At 33.8% G+C, this 19,240-nt stretch overlaps 1 protein-coding gene across 7 annotated transcripts in view; it reads right to left on the bottom strand.

The window, feature by feature from the left end:
* Dysc (whirlin protein dyschronic) overlaps positions 1–19,240 on the bottom strand; it is a 66,127-nt gene that overhangs the window by 8,144 nt on the left and 38,743 nt on the right. For 5 of the 7 annotated variants that reach the window (XM_070292994.1, XM_070292989.1, XM_070292990.1 and 2 more), the window contains one exon: positions 4,740–4,967. The exons of the other annotated variants lie outside the window; for them this stretch is intronic. In XM_070292994.1, the coding sequence (XP_070149095.1) occupies positions 4,740–4,967 (228 nt within the window). The remainder of the gene's footprint in view (positions 1–4,739; positions 4,968–19,240) is intronic. 7 annotated transcript variants of the gene reach the window in all.

Raw genomic sequence — 19,240 nt, 5'->3', positions numbered from 1 at the left:
GATAGCACATAAGAGTTAAAAAGGCTTATGATAGCGTATTCGCGTGCACGCTGCAGTGGAAGAGGAGCGTTCTGATAATCCTCACGTAGGCTTCTCTTACGTAATATAAATATTTATAGAGGCGCGCGAGAATAACGCGAATAATTCTCGAACACTCGTAACTTTAAAGCACATTCCTCCGTGAAATGTTAATCCCGACGTATAAAATGCGAAAGTGCTCCGGATCGGAAGCTGATGGAGAGAAGTGTATTTGAAACGGATGCATATTCGTGATGCATTCCAATTCTATCCTCTCGATACTTTCTCGTCTCGCATGCCTTATCTAGCGTGCTGTGGATATTAAATAAAAACAGTAGCGAAGAAATGGAAAGTGATATATCGTAATTATGAAGTAGTGAAAGTATCTTTATATTCTCATTCTATAATTTTAATAGCGAACTTTCAATAAAAAACAAAGAAGATATTTTAAGAGTAATAGTGCAATTTTTCGATTTAATTAGAAGGAATTTAATAACGGAGAAAAATTGAAAAAAAAATATATATATATATAATTTGACGATAAAAAAATGCCAGAAATTCCTTCCCAACGCATTTACATCCGCTTTTTCTTGCATTCTATTCTATTCGACTCCATCGTTCCGCTTTTCCTTTGCGTGCAATATTACATCATCCATGTGCATGTATGTGAAATTACATATATGTGCTGACGCGCAAACATATAACGTACACATAGTGTACGGCTATACATATCAGTATGTATGTAATATATGTACGTATATATAGATCACACAAGTATTATATGTCGAAAAATTGAGTCATGCTTGCTGATGGCAGGCTGGTAGCAGTTGGGTGTTGGTGGTGCTCGGAGAGATAGATAGAGAGAGAGAGAGAGAGAGAGAGAGAGAGTGGTAGTTGTGGTGGTGTGGTGGCGGTGGTGTTGTTATCGTACAACTAAATTGTCGCCAATCAAATGTCGGCACTGATTCCGACACGGCCGGCTTATGGTCGTTTGAGTGAACGCAGTAGAAACGATGTATCGATAGCAGAGACATTTTTTTTTCAATCGCGACGCTTTATCAACGATACTAGCTATAACTAATAACCTGAGCTCAATGTACGACTAATTACTCCGCTAATTGTATAAACTATTACACCGGCTCTCTTCCATTTCATCGGTCTCCAAAATTTCTCTACAAGGCAGGAGAATTTAAATCGATAAAAAAATGCATGTGATAATAAAAAAATAAATATATATATATATATATAACTATATAATATTATATTGATATAAAAAACTATATTAGAAGATGATTGAAAAGATCCCGATCATTTTTCTTGAGCTATATTTCTCGAACTTTTTTAATTATCACTTGACACACTCGTGCAATTGGACTGGCACGATAATGATCGATTTTTGGTTAAAAAATTATCACACTACATAATTAAAATCGTCATTTAAATGGAGTATCTCCTATTGTTCGATACTAGTCTTTATATAAGTTATTGAATAAATTATATTGTATAAAAATGGTTCCTATATTAGATTAATCTTCACACACAATTAATGCGTGTGTTCTGTGAAAAAAAAAATTGATTAGATTTTATAATTACTCTAATATCAAATTTTAATTACGCTAATCAATTATACAGCTAAAATTGTACAGGGTATATTACATTCCTACTGAATCAAATATGGATTATATACATATAATACATAATGTCTATTCTAACTAATAATAATTAATAACACTTTATAAAGAAATAATTAATTTTTAGTATCTCTTATCAGTTGTCAAATTTGTCGAGTTCACGGCCGAAAGATACGAAAATCGAGATAGTTAGATCGACTTGCTACCTGAGAGAAACGTAAAGCGAAAATGGTGAAAGTGTGCTCAAGTGCAGTAGCGAATACGCACGCACGCGTGCATATACTGTGCGTATATCGGGACGGAATGAGTCCTGCTCCTGCCGCATGATGATTCACACGTTCGATCGAGAGCTTCCGTTGTACAAGAAAACTTACGTTACAAAAGTTTTTGTTTGATTACTTTACGTATTAATCGGATAAACTTGTTAAGGTGTATTAATCCCGCGAGTCATATAGACTCAATTCCTCTCACCCGGATGCATCCTGATGTAATTGACTTTGTTTTTCTTCTAATACAATGTTTTCCTTTAATTTGAGATCGTGTTCTTTCGCACGGCGTTGCGGAAATTCTTTCTTTTTATACACAGGCCGTTAAGGAATCTTTCCGGCATCTCTATCGATTAATTATCGAAGCAATTATGATCGCTAAAGGACAACAGCTATCTTGCCAGATTGCCGTTTAACTAAATCGCAAAATTTCTTCTCTGTTTTTTCATGTGAGGTAAAGTGGATCGTGCATGCCAAGACATCTATGTGAATATATAGCGCATATACATCCCCGTGCACGTATGTATATAATATACGTTGTATATATGGAAAGTCTCACATGCAATCAAATTTCGACGACGGACTTTGCGATAGAGTCGACAAGACAATTATTTACTTAGCAAAGATTTCACCATAACAGAGGATAAATTTCGCATCGCGATCTATCTATTCTCGCCATTTACATAACAATGGAGCACTTAAATAAAAGTGCTATTAAAAGGGGACAGAAATTACAGAAGAGAAACAGGACGTGAAATTTGTTTAAATTTAAGAAACAGAATTGTGTGTATTATTCTTACCGTTATTTGCTACGGAAAAAATAATTCCTTTCCCTCAATCTGTTTATTCATTTCTATTACATATTTGTCGACTTTACGTTTCAATTGAAATTTCCTCGAAATTTCTACAAGAGGAAATTTAGCTCCGGATTCCTCCTGAATCTATGATCGAAATTCGACATGATGCAGGTGAGACGCTCCGTATATACGTATAATTATAAAATAGTGATCGTGCTTAAGGACATATCGTAAAAAGTAGCATGTGCAAGACATCTAAGATAAAAAACATGTACAACACCTAACGCTATGTCGACTAAATCTTGCTAGCTCTAGGAGCACAAGGACACTTGATCGTATGATACGTGTGTGTGTGTGTGTGTGTGTGTGTGTGTGTGTGTGTGTATGAGAGAGAAAGAAAGAAAGAGAGAGAGAGAGAGAGAGAGAGAGAGAGAAAAAAGAGAAATTTAATTAGGAAAGAGAATTCATGCCTAAGTGAGCAAATGTTTCCGATAGCTCGAATCGAACATTAATTTTCGCGTTTATTGCTAATTTATCCTTCCAGTCTACCTTTTAGGCATTTATTACGATTATCCGCGAAAGAAATTGAATAGATCTTTTTCCGAAAGGTATAATTTTCTAATCCATTTCTCGTTTATCGTATGATGGAAATAATTGAATTATCAATTAAACGTATTTTTGATCCATTTAATTTTTTACATCACTCGCGAATTTTTTTTTTTTTTCCTCCCGTATTATTTTGCAACCCGGATATTTCAAATGCGACAGATGCAACGACGATCTCGCCGGAAGTCTCGTTGTCTCTCAGTATAATGCGAGCTTTATCGCGTGACTTTATTGCACTGCGCTCTTATTTTCCTTCTTCCCTCTTGTCAATTTACACTTCGTTATAATATACAATTCGATTGTTCGCGCGAGAAGGAAAAAAAAAATTTGAACTTTACAACGCGCGAATCGTAGTTTAATAATGTGGTTAAAAAAATTTATCCTCTTTAAATAAACAAATAAATGACAATAAATCTATAAAATGATAAAAAGTAAATTTTTTTCACATTTTAGATATTGTAAATGATAAAAGTAAAAATAAAAAATATATAGATATATCGTTTATTTGAATATAATAAAATAGATAAAAGAAGATGATATGTTCAGAAATAATTTACAATAATAATTTCTCTTTCTATTATGACATTGAATGCGTTAAGCAATTGCGCGATTGACTCGATTACGATTTCTCTTCGCATTGTAATTTTTCGCCGAGATGTTATCGGCACTTCCGGCGAGATCCGGATGAAACGGTCTCTTCGCGTTTCCTCGCCCCGACATGAAAATCGCTACTCGTTGCGCTGATTGTATACCCTGTTCGTTTATCGAATCGATGTCGATATTCATGCTTTCGCCCTTTCAATGGCGAATATTTCTCAAAAAATGAAGAAAATCTTAAAGTAAAAATTATAGAATTATAAAAATTATAAAATTAAATTAAAATATGCAATAAAAATCTGTAATAATATAAGAATAAAGATATAGGAGATTAAAAAGATTGAAACAAACAGAGTTTCATAATAATTTTTTACATCCAATTATCAAATGGAGTTCTATATTCAAACGAAAGATGAATACAAAAGTTTCGATTATTGTTGAATATTAAATAAATAAAATTTAAAAATAAATAAGATTGAAAAATTTAGAATTAAATAAGAAATTAGAATAGTACATTACAATATGATATACCTAAGAAATAAAAATTTAAGATCTCTTTTCGAAATTTAATTCTTCATCAAAACTTGCCGGTTTTATACTCCAACATATTTTCCCCTATTTTTCCCTTTTTTATCCTTGACCTCTCATCCTTCCGCGAGACAAAGTGCCAAGTGACGGAGAGCACGAGATAAAAAAGAAACGGCAAGAGAAGAAGAAAAAAGAAACGAATAGATAAAATCGTGCGTGTCAGAGAGAAAAAGAAAAAAGATAGAAAGAGAGAGAGAGAGAGAGAGATTGTGTGTTCTCTGGATAGGAAAACTTACGAGGGGCCTGGCGCCCCAGTACCAGGATTTGACGCGTTGCGTTAGCCCACCGAGCAAGTGGGACCTCCAACCACCGAAACCCCCACCACCTCCTCCACTCTCCGAGCTCCTCTCCTCCCTGTTCTCGAGCTCGTCATCCTCCTCCAAATCGCGATCCCTCTCGCCGGCGCCCCGTCTCCCGTTACCGATCATCTCGGCGTCGCTACCCTCGCAACACCCGTCGCTCTCCTTCGCGCGTGACACAACCGGAAGGAAATGCTTCATGTTAGCACCCCGCGTATCCCCATCCCTTGTGCTGCTTAATTTACATGCGCACGCGAACATCGCGAACGATGCGGGTGCGAATGTCGAATTTCGAGATAAATGAGGGTTGAATATTTAAGGGGAAAGTGTTGCGCGTGTAAAAGGTTTTATTGATCTAAGTACGTACGTATCGAACCTTTATTATATAGGGAATTTTTATGCGCCATAATATTGATTTTATATACGAATTTCGAAATTGTTGTTTAAATTAATTAATTAAGTCTGCGATAGAATTGTATTTCGTGTCCCCCCGCTTTATTCTTTAATAAAATTTTAAAATTACATTCCAATCGAAATCAATGTGAGATTTTCAAACCTTTACTATTTGTAAATGAATTGTGTGTATGCCTCGCTTCTGGTTTAATCTTCCTTACCTGCGTCATCTTTAATTTTATCCAACTATTCAGCTAATTTCCTGCCCTAAAATCAATCTTTCCGCAAGATTTCCGTCTTTATCGGACAGCCAAAGTAATTGCTATCGCATTGATGGCTGCTATATTTTTCAGGATCTGTCATATTTTTATATATATTTCATTCTCTTGCTATTTTTTTATACGAGATATTTGGAGCGACGTATCTGCTCTTAGGTAGTCTTCAATTTTTCTCCAAGATTTATTACGCGGTAAAGCAAGCTCGTAACACTCGATTTACTCTCGAAAGAATTATAATCGTGCGAGAAAAACGATACTTAGAAAGCGCTATATAGTAATCGGATCGGTCTCTTCGCTTCGCTCTCGCTCTTGGGAGCGATTATGGGACTTACACGATCGACACGTTCGCGTTTATGATGGTTTTGCGCGGGGACGCGTAACGGCCTACAGGTGGTAGAGATTGTTGCTGTCTTAACTGGAGCACGTCCCCCTAACTACCCGAGATCGTATGAAACCAGTTATATGATACAAAGATCGTTTCATAGCGTCTTATTGTCTTATAGTTACACCAGTCTGTAATTCGCGAAGCAATTACTACGATCTGACGATCGTTGCAGAAGAGATCGAGACAGAGAAGACGAGGAATTATTTTATAGTAATTATTAATATTTAATTAATTAATTAATATATTATTTATATATTCATTTTTTTTTATACATGCTCATCTCTCTCTAAAAAGATCGAGAGGTATTTACATATTACTTTATTCCTCTTTCTTTTGACAATTTTTTTTGGGGGGGGGAGGGGGGAGGGGGGGGGAAATCGAGTATTCCAGTCTCCGTTTATAGTGAAAACTTTTTTTTGTTTATAATCTAAAAAAAAAGAAAAAAATATTTTAAATTTTCAATATTTTTTTTTTAATGTAAAATTTTAAACGTTAACGATCTTGTCATTTTAAAGTCGCTTTCTGCGAGGACAATAGATCTTGTCAAATCTTTTTCGCGGAGGAGTCCGCGATTGTGGAGAGGAAAAATTATTTGTAATTATTATTACATACTCATTTGATTCTCATCATGATTTTTATCGAGATTAAAATTCTCAAAATATTAATTTTATATATCCGGGATTGTAACGAAAGAACAGAAAAATAGGATATTTCAAAAATTAGTATCTCGCAATCACACACGTAGCGATCCGTAAAAGTTTTACGGATTCTACCTCAGTCGATGTTGTTCTAAATTCAAGTCGCGTATTCGTGGTCACCTAGTAACCTCAGTCGGCGACGGCAGAAAATAATAATCATTGTCGGTTATTAATGGGTCCACCGTCGTCGCCGCGGTCGGAGAAAGTTTCGGGACGACGTTCCGTTACATTAATATACGTGTATCACGTGGAATAAAAGGCGCGGGGCGCGTCGGGGAGGCCCTCGAGCTCCTGGAACCCGAGAAGGAGGACCGATATTTTACGATTTTACGAATGTAGGTCGATCGTCGCGTCGTTTAAAGAGAATTGAAGTACTCGAACAACCGGTCGTTCCTGTTACTTTCGTATCCACGGGAATCGCATAAGCAAATAATTTTCTCCGTTCTAACGGTGGTCTATTATCGAAGAAATGGCTGTTATTTAAAGTTTATTTGCGAAAAGCATTATTATATATATATATATTTTAGATTAAATTTATTCTTTTAGCTTAATTTTATTTCTATTTATCGATTTGTATTTTTCGTTGCAAAAAGAATTATTATTAATTTTTATTAGCATGCTAATTAATAATTATTAAAAATAACTTTATATTTTAAGATATCAAAAGCCTAAACTAGCGTGCTAATGAATTGATAGAGCTCTTTACAACTTTCAAAGTCTTTTATAATAATGATAAAAGAAACAAGCGCAAAAAGATGTAGAGTTCTCTTGGAACAATATTTTTTGCTTTCAATACAATTATCTTGGGAGCGAGAATGATTGCGGGGGTAGCGCTAAAAATATGCGCAACCGATAAGCGAGCGTCATATTGATAATCCCATTTAAACAAAGATAAGAATCGCGTCGTCCTCATCGACCACACCTAACTCCGTGTCAATCTGTAGATCGTTGACTATGGCGAACGAGCATGGATCATGTCGATCCCCATGCGTGGGTGTCACTCACGAACTGGTTTCATGACTGACGTAATACGTGGAAGTTCGACGAACCTCTTCTCTATAGAGCATTCGTTTACATTATAATTCTCACATTAATACGCTACGTTAAACCCCCCCATTTGGATAGAAATTATGAATTACGTGTACAGAGATAATTTTTTAAGAATTAATTTTAAATTATTTATATTTTATTAGTTGTATAAATTTTAATTATTTTTAAATCTTAATTTTATGAAATTATAAATATTTTTGTAATACATTAGGATATATTATAATTTTTATTATTCTTAAGCTAATATTATTAGAAAATAATTTATGCTGAAATTTTTTCTTAAGATTAAAAATTATTATAGAAAAAAGAAAGAGGAGAGAGAGAGAGAGAGAGAGAGAGAGAGAGAAAGGAAAAGAGAGTGATAATTTTTTCGATTATTTATAATTACCGCTTATCTCGGCACATCCGGTATAAAAGGTTAAAAAACATTGTGTCACGCTATCCACTTCATTATATCCATCAGTTGCCTGCATGCCAATGTATTTCTTATCTTTCTACATTTCTCTCTCTTTCCCGTGGACGATGGATTCCCCCGATTCTTCGCGTAGTCGCGTAATCGCGATTAAATATTAATTAAACAATTGCGATCCAAAGCCGCCGCGGGTCACTCCGATATGCCTGCCCCTGTGTATCGGACATTCAATAGCGCAGCCCTGAAGAGAGGATACCATCTTTCAAGAGAATCGTGTATGAAACCTGTATTCACGATACGGCTCCGCCAATCTGGCAACGTTGTTTCGAAGCCGGTTGCTAGGGATGTAATCGTGATTTTTGGGCCTCAAAGCAACGTTCGTCTATATAAAATTTATTCTTCGATATTATCTATATTTTTTTTTTTTTTTTTTTTTTTTTCATTCCTCGCGTTCGTGCAGAAAAATATCGTAACGCAATATAAGATAAAAAAAAGCTTTAATAATTGGAGGGGCTTTCTTATATTTTTGGGGCCCGGAAGTGGGGCCTTTCCCGTTGCTGTCTCGCCGCCTCGCCGTTCCTGACTCTTTCTCACCTGTTGTGAGACAAGGACAGATAGTCCTTTCCTTCCCCCCCCCGTCCCCCCCTCCTCCCCTCTCACGTATTTTCGATTCGATTCTCCTTTTCTTGCTCGCCTCGTCGCCGTCTCTCTTCCTTCTTCGTTCCTTTTCTTTGTCGCTCTCATTATATTTTCCCTCTCTCCCTCTTTCTTTCCTCCTCGACTCCCTCCACGCTCCCTCTCTCGCTCTCTGCTTCTCTCTCTCCACCGGGGCTGGCTGACTCACTCTCTCGATCAGGTAAACGTAAACCTGCGTCGGTCACCACTTCGTGTCCGATTCCTGAATCAGTCGTGCAGCCACCAGCGAATCAAACGTTTCTCTCGATCGATCGCGATCGTTTCGATCACGATTTCGTTCTCCCGTTTCACGAGCGTGATTTAGAAACTGTGGTCCTCGTGGATCGCGATTGAATCTTAATTGATCCGAAGCGATCCGTCAGCAGGTATTTATGAGGATTTAAACTTTGGAAAGATTGTGTACGTGGAAAAAAAAAAATTTGAACCCGTTAGAAAATACATTAGCCGAATGTTCATACCGTAAACACTCTCGCAATCGAACACTTTCTAACAAATTCTAAGACTTTTCAAACTCTTTCATCTTCTAACTTTCCCTCTGTAATTATTTAAACGCTACTGTATAGTATATTATTATTTTCATTTATCGATACCTTTCTTATCGTGCCTGTAATTCTACTCGTGTGTGTGTATCTTTTACTATTTTGCGCGTTTTACAAAACGAGAACTACGATAGAAAAGTGTAAAATATTTGTCATGCACGGGAAAGTATTCTATATGAATTGAATAATTAATATTCCATGGCGAGCGTTATATTGTATTTTACGATGATCGAAAATGCGAAAAAATTGTCCAATATTGTCGTCGCACGGTGATTTTTTTTCGGAGCGAAAACGCGGCTCACTTGCGTAAAATGAGCTGCATTTAAATAATGCAGATTTCGAAAGTTGGATGATAATGGCGATAATTCACCAAGCTGTGAGAATACTGGGCGAAATCCAGTTTCGTCGACATATCGGTTGATTTATCACTTAGTGTTCGGTGAATGTGTCCCGCCGACCGAAACAAGATAACTGGCACATCCTAGATAACTCTTGCTATTAAAGGGAATAATACGAATTTGTCGGTTTTAGTTCCAATAAGAAATGCTAGACGAGACAAAAGTCGGAATCTCATTTTCTTGGAAATATTTTCAATTCGTAAATTTTTTTCCTTAAAAAAAAAAAAAAATAAGAAAAAGAAAAAGAAATTTATTTCATTATCTTCCAATATTTAAATATTTTATATTAATTATTTGTGGCATTAAAGTTATTATTTCTATAAATCAGATATTTTTCATAATATTTAAAATTATCGAAAACATAGACAAGAAGAGCGCTTTTAAACAAATTTTTCATCACTATTCTTACAAATGAATTCAGATTCGATTGAACTTGCCGCACATACGTATATTTATTATGTTCAGTTATTATCTAAAATGTTGCACAATATCGAGAAGCTCCGCTTCGCATTTCGCGTAATTACGCAGTTTCGATTAGGAAACCGCGTCGCGCTTGATGAAACCTAACTGCGGCGAGATCATTAAACAGAGCGAAGGCGGACCGATAATAATCCCGTATGCACACACACACGCACGTGTATACACGCAGCGAACGGTAGTCGATAATAGAGAATTGCCTACAGTAAAACCTGTTAGATTCAATATCTGTTTTTTTACATATTCCAATTGCGTGAAATATAAATCTAATTGCTTGAAATATAAATCTAATTGCTCGAAATATAAATCCTTGAAGCGTGAAATCGTTTAAAGATAAATATATTCAACGATTAATGGACGGATGTAAAACTCTTGCATTCTCTCTCTATTTAAGGTATGAAGTATTGGAATTCTTAGAAATTATAATAGATTTTATTTATCGAAGCAAAAATAAATCGATGAATATTAATAATTAATAATGGTAATCATTTATTAGAAAATTATAAATTATGTGGATATTTAAAAGATATCTGTTGTTATAGAAATTTCAATTCAGAGATCGAGTTATTCTTTTTCCTTTGAAGCTCATACATTCTTTCAATCTCCATAGACACGTTCATAAAATCTTCGATTTCAGATATCTATATGCAGCACATTATCCGCAAAACTTTATCGTTCAAGATTCTAGATAGATTGCAATAGATTTATGGGAAAGATTGTTGATAAAGAGAAAATATACTTCTCTCTATTATTCTATCTTTTTTTTATTTTTATTTTTTTGATATTTTACATTAGAGTTAGAATTATATTAAATATATAAATTGATGTTAAATTTGTATAAAAATTCCTAGATATAGAGATTGTAAACATATTTTTCTGACATATATATATATATATAGGATGTCCCTGTAAATATGGGTAAATATAATCTCTCTAGGCGTATAAAGTTTATAAATTGTAGAAGATACACATATTTTCTAGAATTTACAGAGTCTAAATTGCATATATATAATTATATTTTAAAATTGAGTTTACAAATTACAAAATTCCCAGGGTTTTAAAATATTTTATAGATTTTGAAATCCATAAATTTAAAATTATTCTGAATTTTACAACTATCTATTGCTCTTAATAATCTCTTCTGCTCATTTTATTCGCTTGTTGATTCGATTTCAGTAATTTTAAACTTTTTCTCGTACTTACGAGTCCGACTCTAACAAACTTAAATTCTTCCTTCTAATTGATTCACTAAATATAACTACAGATTTTATAAATATGTCATTACTATTTTCCACGAGAATCGAGTATTTTCTTTTCAATTCCTTAGCTCAATTCTAACAAACTCTAATTAATTTGCTAACGACGCTAATCAATATGAACGTCACTGCTTTCTTCAGAGGAAGGAATCACGAAAATGTTAAAATTCCAAACAACTTGCGGTCCTTGGAATTTATTTATAAAGAGATCCTATATCCAAAAAGTTCTAAATCTAACAAATTCAGATCCTCTTCCGACTAATCGGCTCTAATCGCGCTGATCGACGCTATAAACGCGCGTGATTGTTTTCTTCCCAGGGGAAGGAAGGAAGTCATGGAATCGTGGCTGAGTGACGTTCAACGCGTGCGGATTCCGCGGCCTAAATTCGGTAGCGGCAATTCCGTGAGGCGGTCCAACTCGTCGGTCCAGCGCTCGGAGATGCACTCGCATCGGCAAAGTCAGGACGTGGCCAAGGCCACTGAGGAGCTGCGCCAGGCGCTCCAGGACAAGCTCTGATCGCGATCCCGTTCCGGGATTTCGACGAGAAAGAAGGAAAGAGCGAGAGAGAAAAAGATAAAAAGAGAGTGAGAGAAAGAAAGAGAGAGAGAGAGAGAAAGCGCGGAGTACTTCGCGTATATACCTTTTTCGCCATCTTTGTACTTGTCTGCCACAAAGAGAACCCTCTCGATGACGAATAATCTTCCAACTATTGTCGAACATTTTTGTCTTCTGCTTTTACCGAGCACATCTTAAAGTCTCGTGGAATTTAAAAGAAATTTTCTGTCAAATTAATATTTGAATAATTTTTTTATTTTTATTATAATAGATATGTTTTAGATATATTTAAATCTTTTAAATTATATATTTTAATGATTTATTTTAGATTCCGTTAAAAAAAAAAAAATAAAATAAAATAAAATAAAATAAAATTTACGTTAAGCTAAATTAAAAAATTAAATTTTATTAAGAATTGCACTAAATTGACAGAAGATTCAATAATTTATTCTTTTCTAATCTTAAATCGCTGAAATATTTTAATTTCCTAATAATTATATATCTTAATTAAACTTAATAATTAATTAAATATATATATATATATATATACATATCATAATTGTAATACACAATTAAAATTTTTAATTCACAATTATAACTTTATTTATGATTAAAATAAAAGAGATAATAAAACGCATGAAAATTGATGGCAAACTCGGAAAAACAGAAATCGACTTGATATTCGATCGCTGTTCCGTTGTTGAGGCAAGATCTATGAAGATATCTATGTACGAAGATATTAATGTAGAAGATGTGAGAGAGAAAGAGAGGTAATATCGCTTTGAACATCTGGCGAGTTGATCGGTCATGCGGAAGAGTGAGTATGAACGGGGTCGGAACAGCGGCAATCATCGACTGCGAAGATCAGGGCGAGGATATATGTATGTCGGCAACACACTTGGAAGAACACGTCCTCCGCGTTCCTGATCGATCGCGGTCATTAGGTGTAATTAGTCGAGAGGCGAATTGGCGCAGCATCCTCGCCAGAAGAAGCATGACTTATGACTTGTGACTCTCCGAACTTTTGTTTCGCCAATGAAACCGCAGAAAAGCGCTTTAAGGATGAGATAATTATCGCTCAGCTTCCGCGATTGCGCGATGATAAAAATGGCGTATTGCTATTTGGCGATGTTGAAAAAGACAGGGTCAACTTTGGCCGGACACTTGGTAGCCTTTTCATTAGCGTGTAATTAATACGTAATAACTTCTTGGACCAGCGATATTACAATATATATTATTATTAAGAAAGCATAATTGCCACTAGACGTAAGAATTAATTAAGACAAGAATCGTAATTATTTGGTTTTTAATTGACGAAATTTCTGACATCACCCTCTTTTTATTTATGTATTATTATATATTATATATTATATTATAAAAAGTCAATTAATTTTTTTTTGCAAAGACAATGAAATAAAAATGAGCTGAAACTACGCTCATAGAATTATGATCGTTAATTGATTTTATAATTGAGCTATAAGTCCGATTAAATGATATTCCCTTTTCCCCCTTATCTCTTTTACAATATCAATTATAATGATTATAAACGGGATAAATTCTTTATCTGTCGTCGTAAGAAATAGATTTATGTAATCGATACGTAAGCCGCTTTTAAGCCAGCTTAAGCGAGTGACTAATAGCGTAACCTAATTAATGTAAATGAGCGGCCTTAATTAGTCGATTCTAATAAGATGACGTTTCTGTCCTCCCACCTTTCCTCGTTCCATTTAGCGAATAGCTCATTTCTACGTAAATCGTGTAGTTATATTGTATTAGGTGGGCATTGTATTAAACGGTCGAAGAGAACTTGTAGAAAGTTTTGTAGACGAAAATCGTGTAATAATTGAAATATGAATGAAACGAGACTTGACATTTTTTCAATAACGGAATAAATTTAAACAAGCTGTCTGCGCATTTATCGCGTAGTCAAGCTATAATTTTGAAGACAAACTTGTTAATTTATTTGATAACATAGTGATTTATTAATTAACGGCGGGATTTATCGGAGTAAAATTTAATTTCGTTATAAGATATCACATAGTGTGATAAAAAAATGCCTTATACATATGGTATATTTTAAATAATTGAAAATTTCTAATGCTCACATTCTAATCATTTTGAATTTTGAGCATTAAATATGATTATTTTAATTATTATATTATGTGAAATAAAATAATATAATTAGAATTTATATGCAAAAATAGACAGAGATAATCGCATTTTTTTGACGAGATATAAATGGAAATATGCGGGTCCTTATTTTTTTTTTAAATTTAATTTTTTATTTTTTTTAATTGTAAAAAATTACATTTAATTTTACATATCTTTAGCTTAAAATTGTAACTTTTTTTTTTTCACACGGCAAGATTTCTAAATCTAAATTGCGCGGCAAATTATACGCACGAGCGAATACGCTCGCTTTTAATCCGTCGCTATTACGAGAACAATTCTGCGAGGGATTTTCAGGTAGAACGACTATCATGATATGCGATCGGCGGGCGGGATGAACATCGAGACGAATAGTGAGATCGTAAAAAATTGTTTCTAGTCTCTTTTAGTATTGTTTGCTCCGTCCTCGCTTATCGTGTAATCCTTCACATTGGAGTTTCCCTCTCTCTCAATTCACAATAAGATGAGCACAGGAGCATTATGAAGAAGAAAAAAACCGGAGGCAGACAATCATCGACTGCACCGAGAACGGCTGCGAAATTCACAGGGTATTCTCGAGTTAATCTTTATCTACGAATCTCTTTTTATGAATTAAAGAAATCTACATTTTTGGTTGTTTTTTTTTTTTATGTAAGTTAATAAATACTATTTAAAGAGTTAATTGTAATTTTATTTTTTGTATAATTAACTTGATAAATTAAAAATTGGAAAATCTCTGAAAATTAATTTATTTATCGATGTATTTGAAATATAAAAACTTAAAAATATCTATATATTTATATGAGATAATTATGTATATTAAAAGAAAATTTATTTTTCATGATGAAATAAGACGAATAGTGACTTGTTAGGTTTCTAGAACACCCTGTACATTGCGCATTGCATTGTGATTAACTGCCACGATGCGATTTTTCGACGAATCTTACGATAACGATTTATAATTTCTCTCCGGTACGTTGATTAACCCTTTGAGGTAGTTTTTGCTCGGTTGCTCGTTCTATGTTGAAGTCTTTAAATTCCTCGACAGCCGGATTTTATCGAATGCTATATCGATATGACACTTCTTATACACTATTTTAAAACAATTTCTTTTATAACACATTAAATATTTCTGTAAATAAATTCTTTAAGAATGAAGAATAATTAAGATCTATTTGAAACTATTATTAATTCTTTTATCTACATGCACATAGAATAATTGAAGATATTTTTTATATAAGTTAATAAATACTATTTATAAAGAATTAATTGTAATTTTATATTTTATTCTTCTACTTATATAAATAAATAGGTACACATTACTTGAATTTTTATAGTTTTGATATAGATTTTTAAATTTAAATTTAAAACGTTTTAAAATTGTGTAATTTTTTATATATTTCTATTGTATGTTTAATATAGAGAAAGACTTATCGCTATTGATTGCAAAGGGCTTTAAAAAGTTTCGGATTAAATATTAATAAATTTATTTCTTAAATCTTCTTAAAATAAATATATATAGGACTTTAATAACATAAACAAAATTCCTAAATTTATATCTTCTATTTGTATCTTCGTTATTATAGACCGGCAGTTATTATGAACTACGTTCGAATAAATATAGATACCGGTAAATATAAATCCTCGAAGATGGCATCCAATCGGGATAACGACCTCGAATATTACGGCTACGAAACTCGTCACTATTATCTTAATTATATCGAGCCGACCTCGGCATCGGTTTCTGATTCTTTTCAAACACGATCGTTCATCTCGTACTGCAAGCTATTCTCTCGATTATCTCAATTGCATATCATCTTTACTTCTCGCGTGCAACGTGCCTGCACTTTTTCTCTCTCTCTCTCTCTCTCTCTCTTTCTCTTTCTCTCTTTCTCTCTGCACGATACTGTAACCGAAGAATAATGATGAGATAATTACAATTTTTTTTTTTTAAGAGAGATAGAGAGAATATATATACATATATTATATGTGTATTATCGTGGCGCAGAGAGTTGTGCGTCTGCTTTTCGCGTCGAAGGGCTCGGGTTGAAATCCAGCCAGAAACATCGAATATAATTGATCGCCACCTTTCGGAAGGACAATGGCAAATCACCGAGAATATATTGCCAAGAGAATCTCTAATCTAGGCCGCTCGGAAACGGCGTAGATTCTGTATGTTTGCGGGAAACTATAAAAAAAAAAAAAAACGGACATCTTAGATATGTAGAGGGGTCACCACTCTTTGACAAGAGAATACGGACTATAGAGGATATATGTGTGTGTGTGTGTATGTAAAATGTAAATCGAGTTTAAAAAAAATTGATACAATGAAGGGAAAAACGCAACAAGAAAAAAGAGTTGGAAAATGCTACAAACAAATCTGCGTTTGAAACTTGATAGAATAATCAGATGTTGCTTTAGAAGTCTTCGGACACAGAACATGGAATATCCTTCAAGGCAATATCTAATAATTCTATCAACTACTCCGAACAGCAGATCCGTTTGTAGCATTTCCCAACTCTTTCCTCTTGTTGCGTTGTTCCCTCCGTTGTATCGATTTTTTTTTTTTTTTTTAAACTTGCGTATATCTACGGTGCGCGCCTTTTATAGTTTTCCGCAAAGTATATGGGGTCTATATAGTCGGTTAACACCGGTTCCCGATCACCCGGGCTCAGATTAGAGAGATTCTCTACACAAGAGATGTTCTCACAAGAATCATACTCTCGGTGGTTTGCCATTGCCTTACGAGAGGTGGCGATCAAATAAATATATTCAATGTTTCTGGCTGGATTTGAAACTTTGAACCCAAACCTTTTGGCACAGAGAGCAGACACACAACTCTCTACACCACCAGAGTTTCTAAAGACATATTTATTATTATGTATTAAGAGATAATATATGTTTGATAAGAAATTTAAAATGATAATTAAATTTTCTCTAACTATCGTATTGTAGAATAACTTGACAAATTTATATACGTTGATATTTTTATTATTTTAAGAATAACATTTTTATTATATATGTTAAAAATAACGAGCAGATTAAGATTAATTATTATATAAATATATTAAAAACGACGGGTAGATTAAGATTAATTATTATATAAATAGTATATTAAACGAAATTAAAATTAATGAACAAAATTAGAATTGTCAATATATGATCTAAAATTAATATTGACAAGTGTGTAATATTAATATTAGCAATTAAATCCCCCCGTGAGTGTTGTTAATTATTACGTATATTACGACAATTAATACATATGTATATTATCTACAAAATTTACGCAGATCGATTAAGCTGCGAATTCCTTGAAACTCGAAAAGGAAATTCTAATAATCGGCATTTCCTTTCTACCGCGTTTCTGCTGGAGAATTTCAACGGAACAGATGTAGTTATAGCCCTTCGTAAAGAGAGTCGCGGTTTCCATATTATCGCGTTCTACGCATCTGCCATCGAGAAGGTAATCCGTATTTTTTTCCGAGGGAAGACGAGGTAATAGTCGGTAGAAGACGTTATTCTTCCAGAGAGAACAAAACGATTATTGGCACTTTTCAAGTGAAGCTATCTCACGTTCAGTGACGTTGATAATACTGTGGCTGACCGAGCTAATCTTTCATTGCTCTGTTTTGTACCAATGCATCTGTTCCGATTATCCCGCATTCTTCTACCTGATTGATCGAACCTCCTTATACATCGCGAATTTGCTATAATTCTATCCGCGATCCCGTCTTACGTGTTATTAGCCTTGGAACATCATACTGAGATCCCGATCTTTATAAGATAAACTGAATCTTACATTTCTTTTGCATTTCTCGAGGAGCTTTAAAGCATAATAATTGTTTTCAAGCTTTATAAAGTCAATTGAGAATAGTCAAATATGGAAACAAGAAAATCGAGTAAAATGAGATTTGCCAGATCTGAGGGTGGAGTTTGCGATTGGCTTTCGAAAAGTGATGTTTGAAGGACTTTAAAACTTTTGTGAGATATTTCCGTCATTTTTCTTTTTTTTTCGGATTTTAATCTTTTATATAAAACTTTTTTAACCGCGAGATAGATCTTGCGTGACAAACACAAATTGCGTTCTATGGATTACTACAGTATAATCATCTATAATGATCGTTATATACCGCGATTAGGCGAGTTAATTAATCTACTCCACTTTGAACTTGCGCCTCTATAACGACTCTATTACGTCGATATTGGCGCGATCATGCGATTGTCTCTCAGGGATTTATTGCGGAAAATTTGCGAATCTGCATCAGTTGACACAGAACAAATACGAACACGAGTATCTCTCTTTATAACTTTCATGATATTTAAATAGATCGTTTAAATAACAACAAAATGTGAAGATTATAAAAAAAAAAAATAAATAATCTATAAATAAAAATACATAGTAGGCGATTGCGGAAAATTAGAACGCAAACATGTCTATAAAATACAGAAAGCGGTTCTGTTTCTTCAACGATCAAATGCCACGAAATAACGAAAAATATATTGGATATGCGTGAAAATAAGAAATATATACATGTGAAAGATATAAAAATAAGTTTATAATTATTTGATAAATTTAAAGTCAATTTCGCGATAGCAAAAATTTAATTGATTAAATGCAATCTTTTAAGATTTTATAATATAAATATCTGTGTTATGGTGTATTTATATAAAGTCAAGTAAGAGGAATAAAGTATTATTATTTATCATCGTCTTAAAGCTCAAAGTTTGGGAGAAGCTTGTATTGATTTTGACATTGTCTCTGAGAAAAATAGTTGCCTTTAATTTAAGTCTCAAAAAATCCATTCCTTAAATATTATAATTTACCCTGTGTATACATCGCGCGTAAATAACTGTACTCGAGCCGACGTGCATAAATTAAGCCGCTTAAATTAACGCCGTATCGCAGGATGTTGCGTTGCATGCGAATTTAAATGAGAGGCCTGTCGATGGAAATCCGATTTTGAACATGTGCCGTCGGATTTTCGTCTATCTATTCACTCAACGGCGAAAATTAGAGAAATTAAACTACATATCGAATTAGTCGAATTAACTAGAAAACATTGATATAAAAAAATAATACATGTATATAAATCTCCTTTTCGAAACTTGAAACTTTTGAGACAAGCAAAAGATATTGCATTTCTAGAAATTG

Source organism: Polyergus mexicanus, unplaced genomic scaffold (genome assembly GCF_030449975.1).
Source record: "Polyergus mexicanus isolate NDT 795.1 unplaced genomic scaffold, iyPolMexi1.0 SCAF_3, whole genome shotgun sequence".
NCBI lineage: Eukaryota > Metazoa > Arthropoda > Insecta > Hymenoptera > Formicidae > Polyergus > Polyergus mexicanus.
The sequence above is the reverse complement of the archived record's forward strand: the minus strand, read 5'-3'. Positions and strand labels throughout refer to the sequence as shown.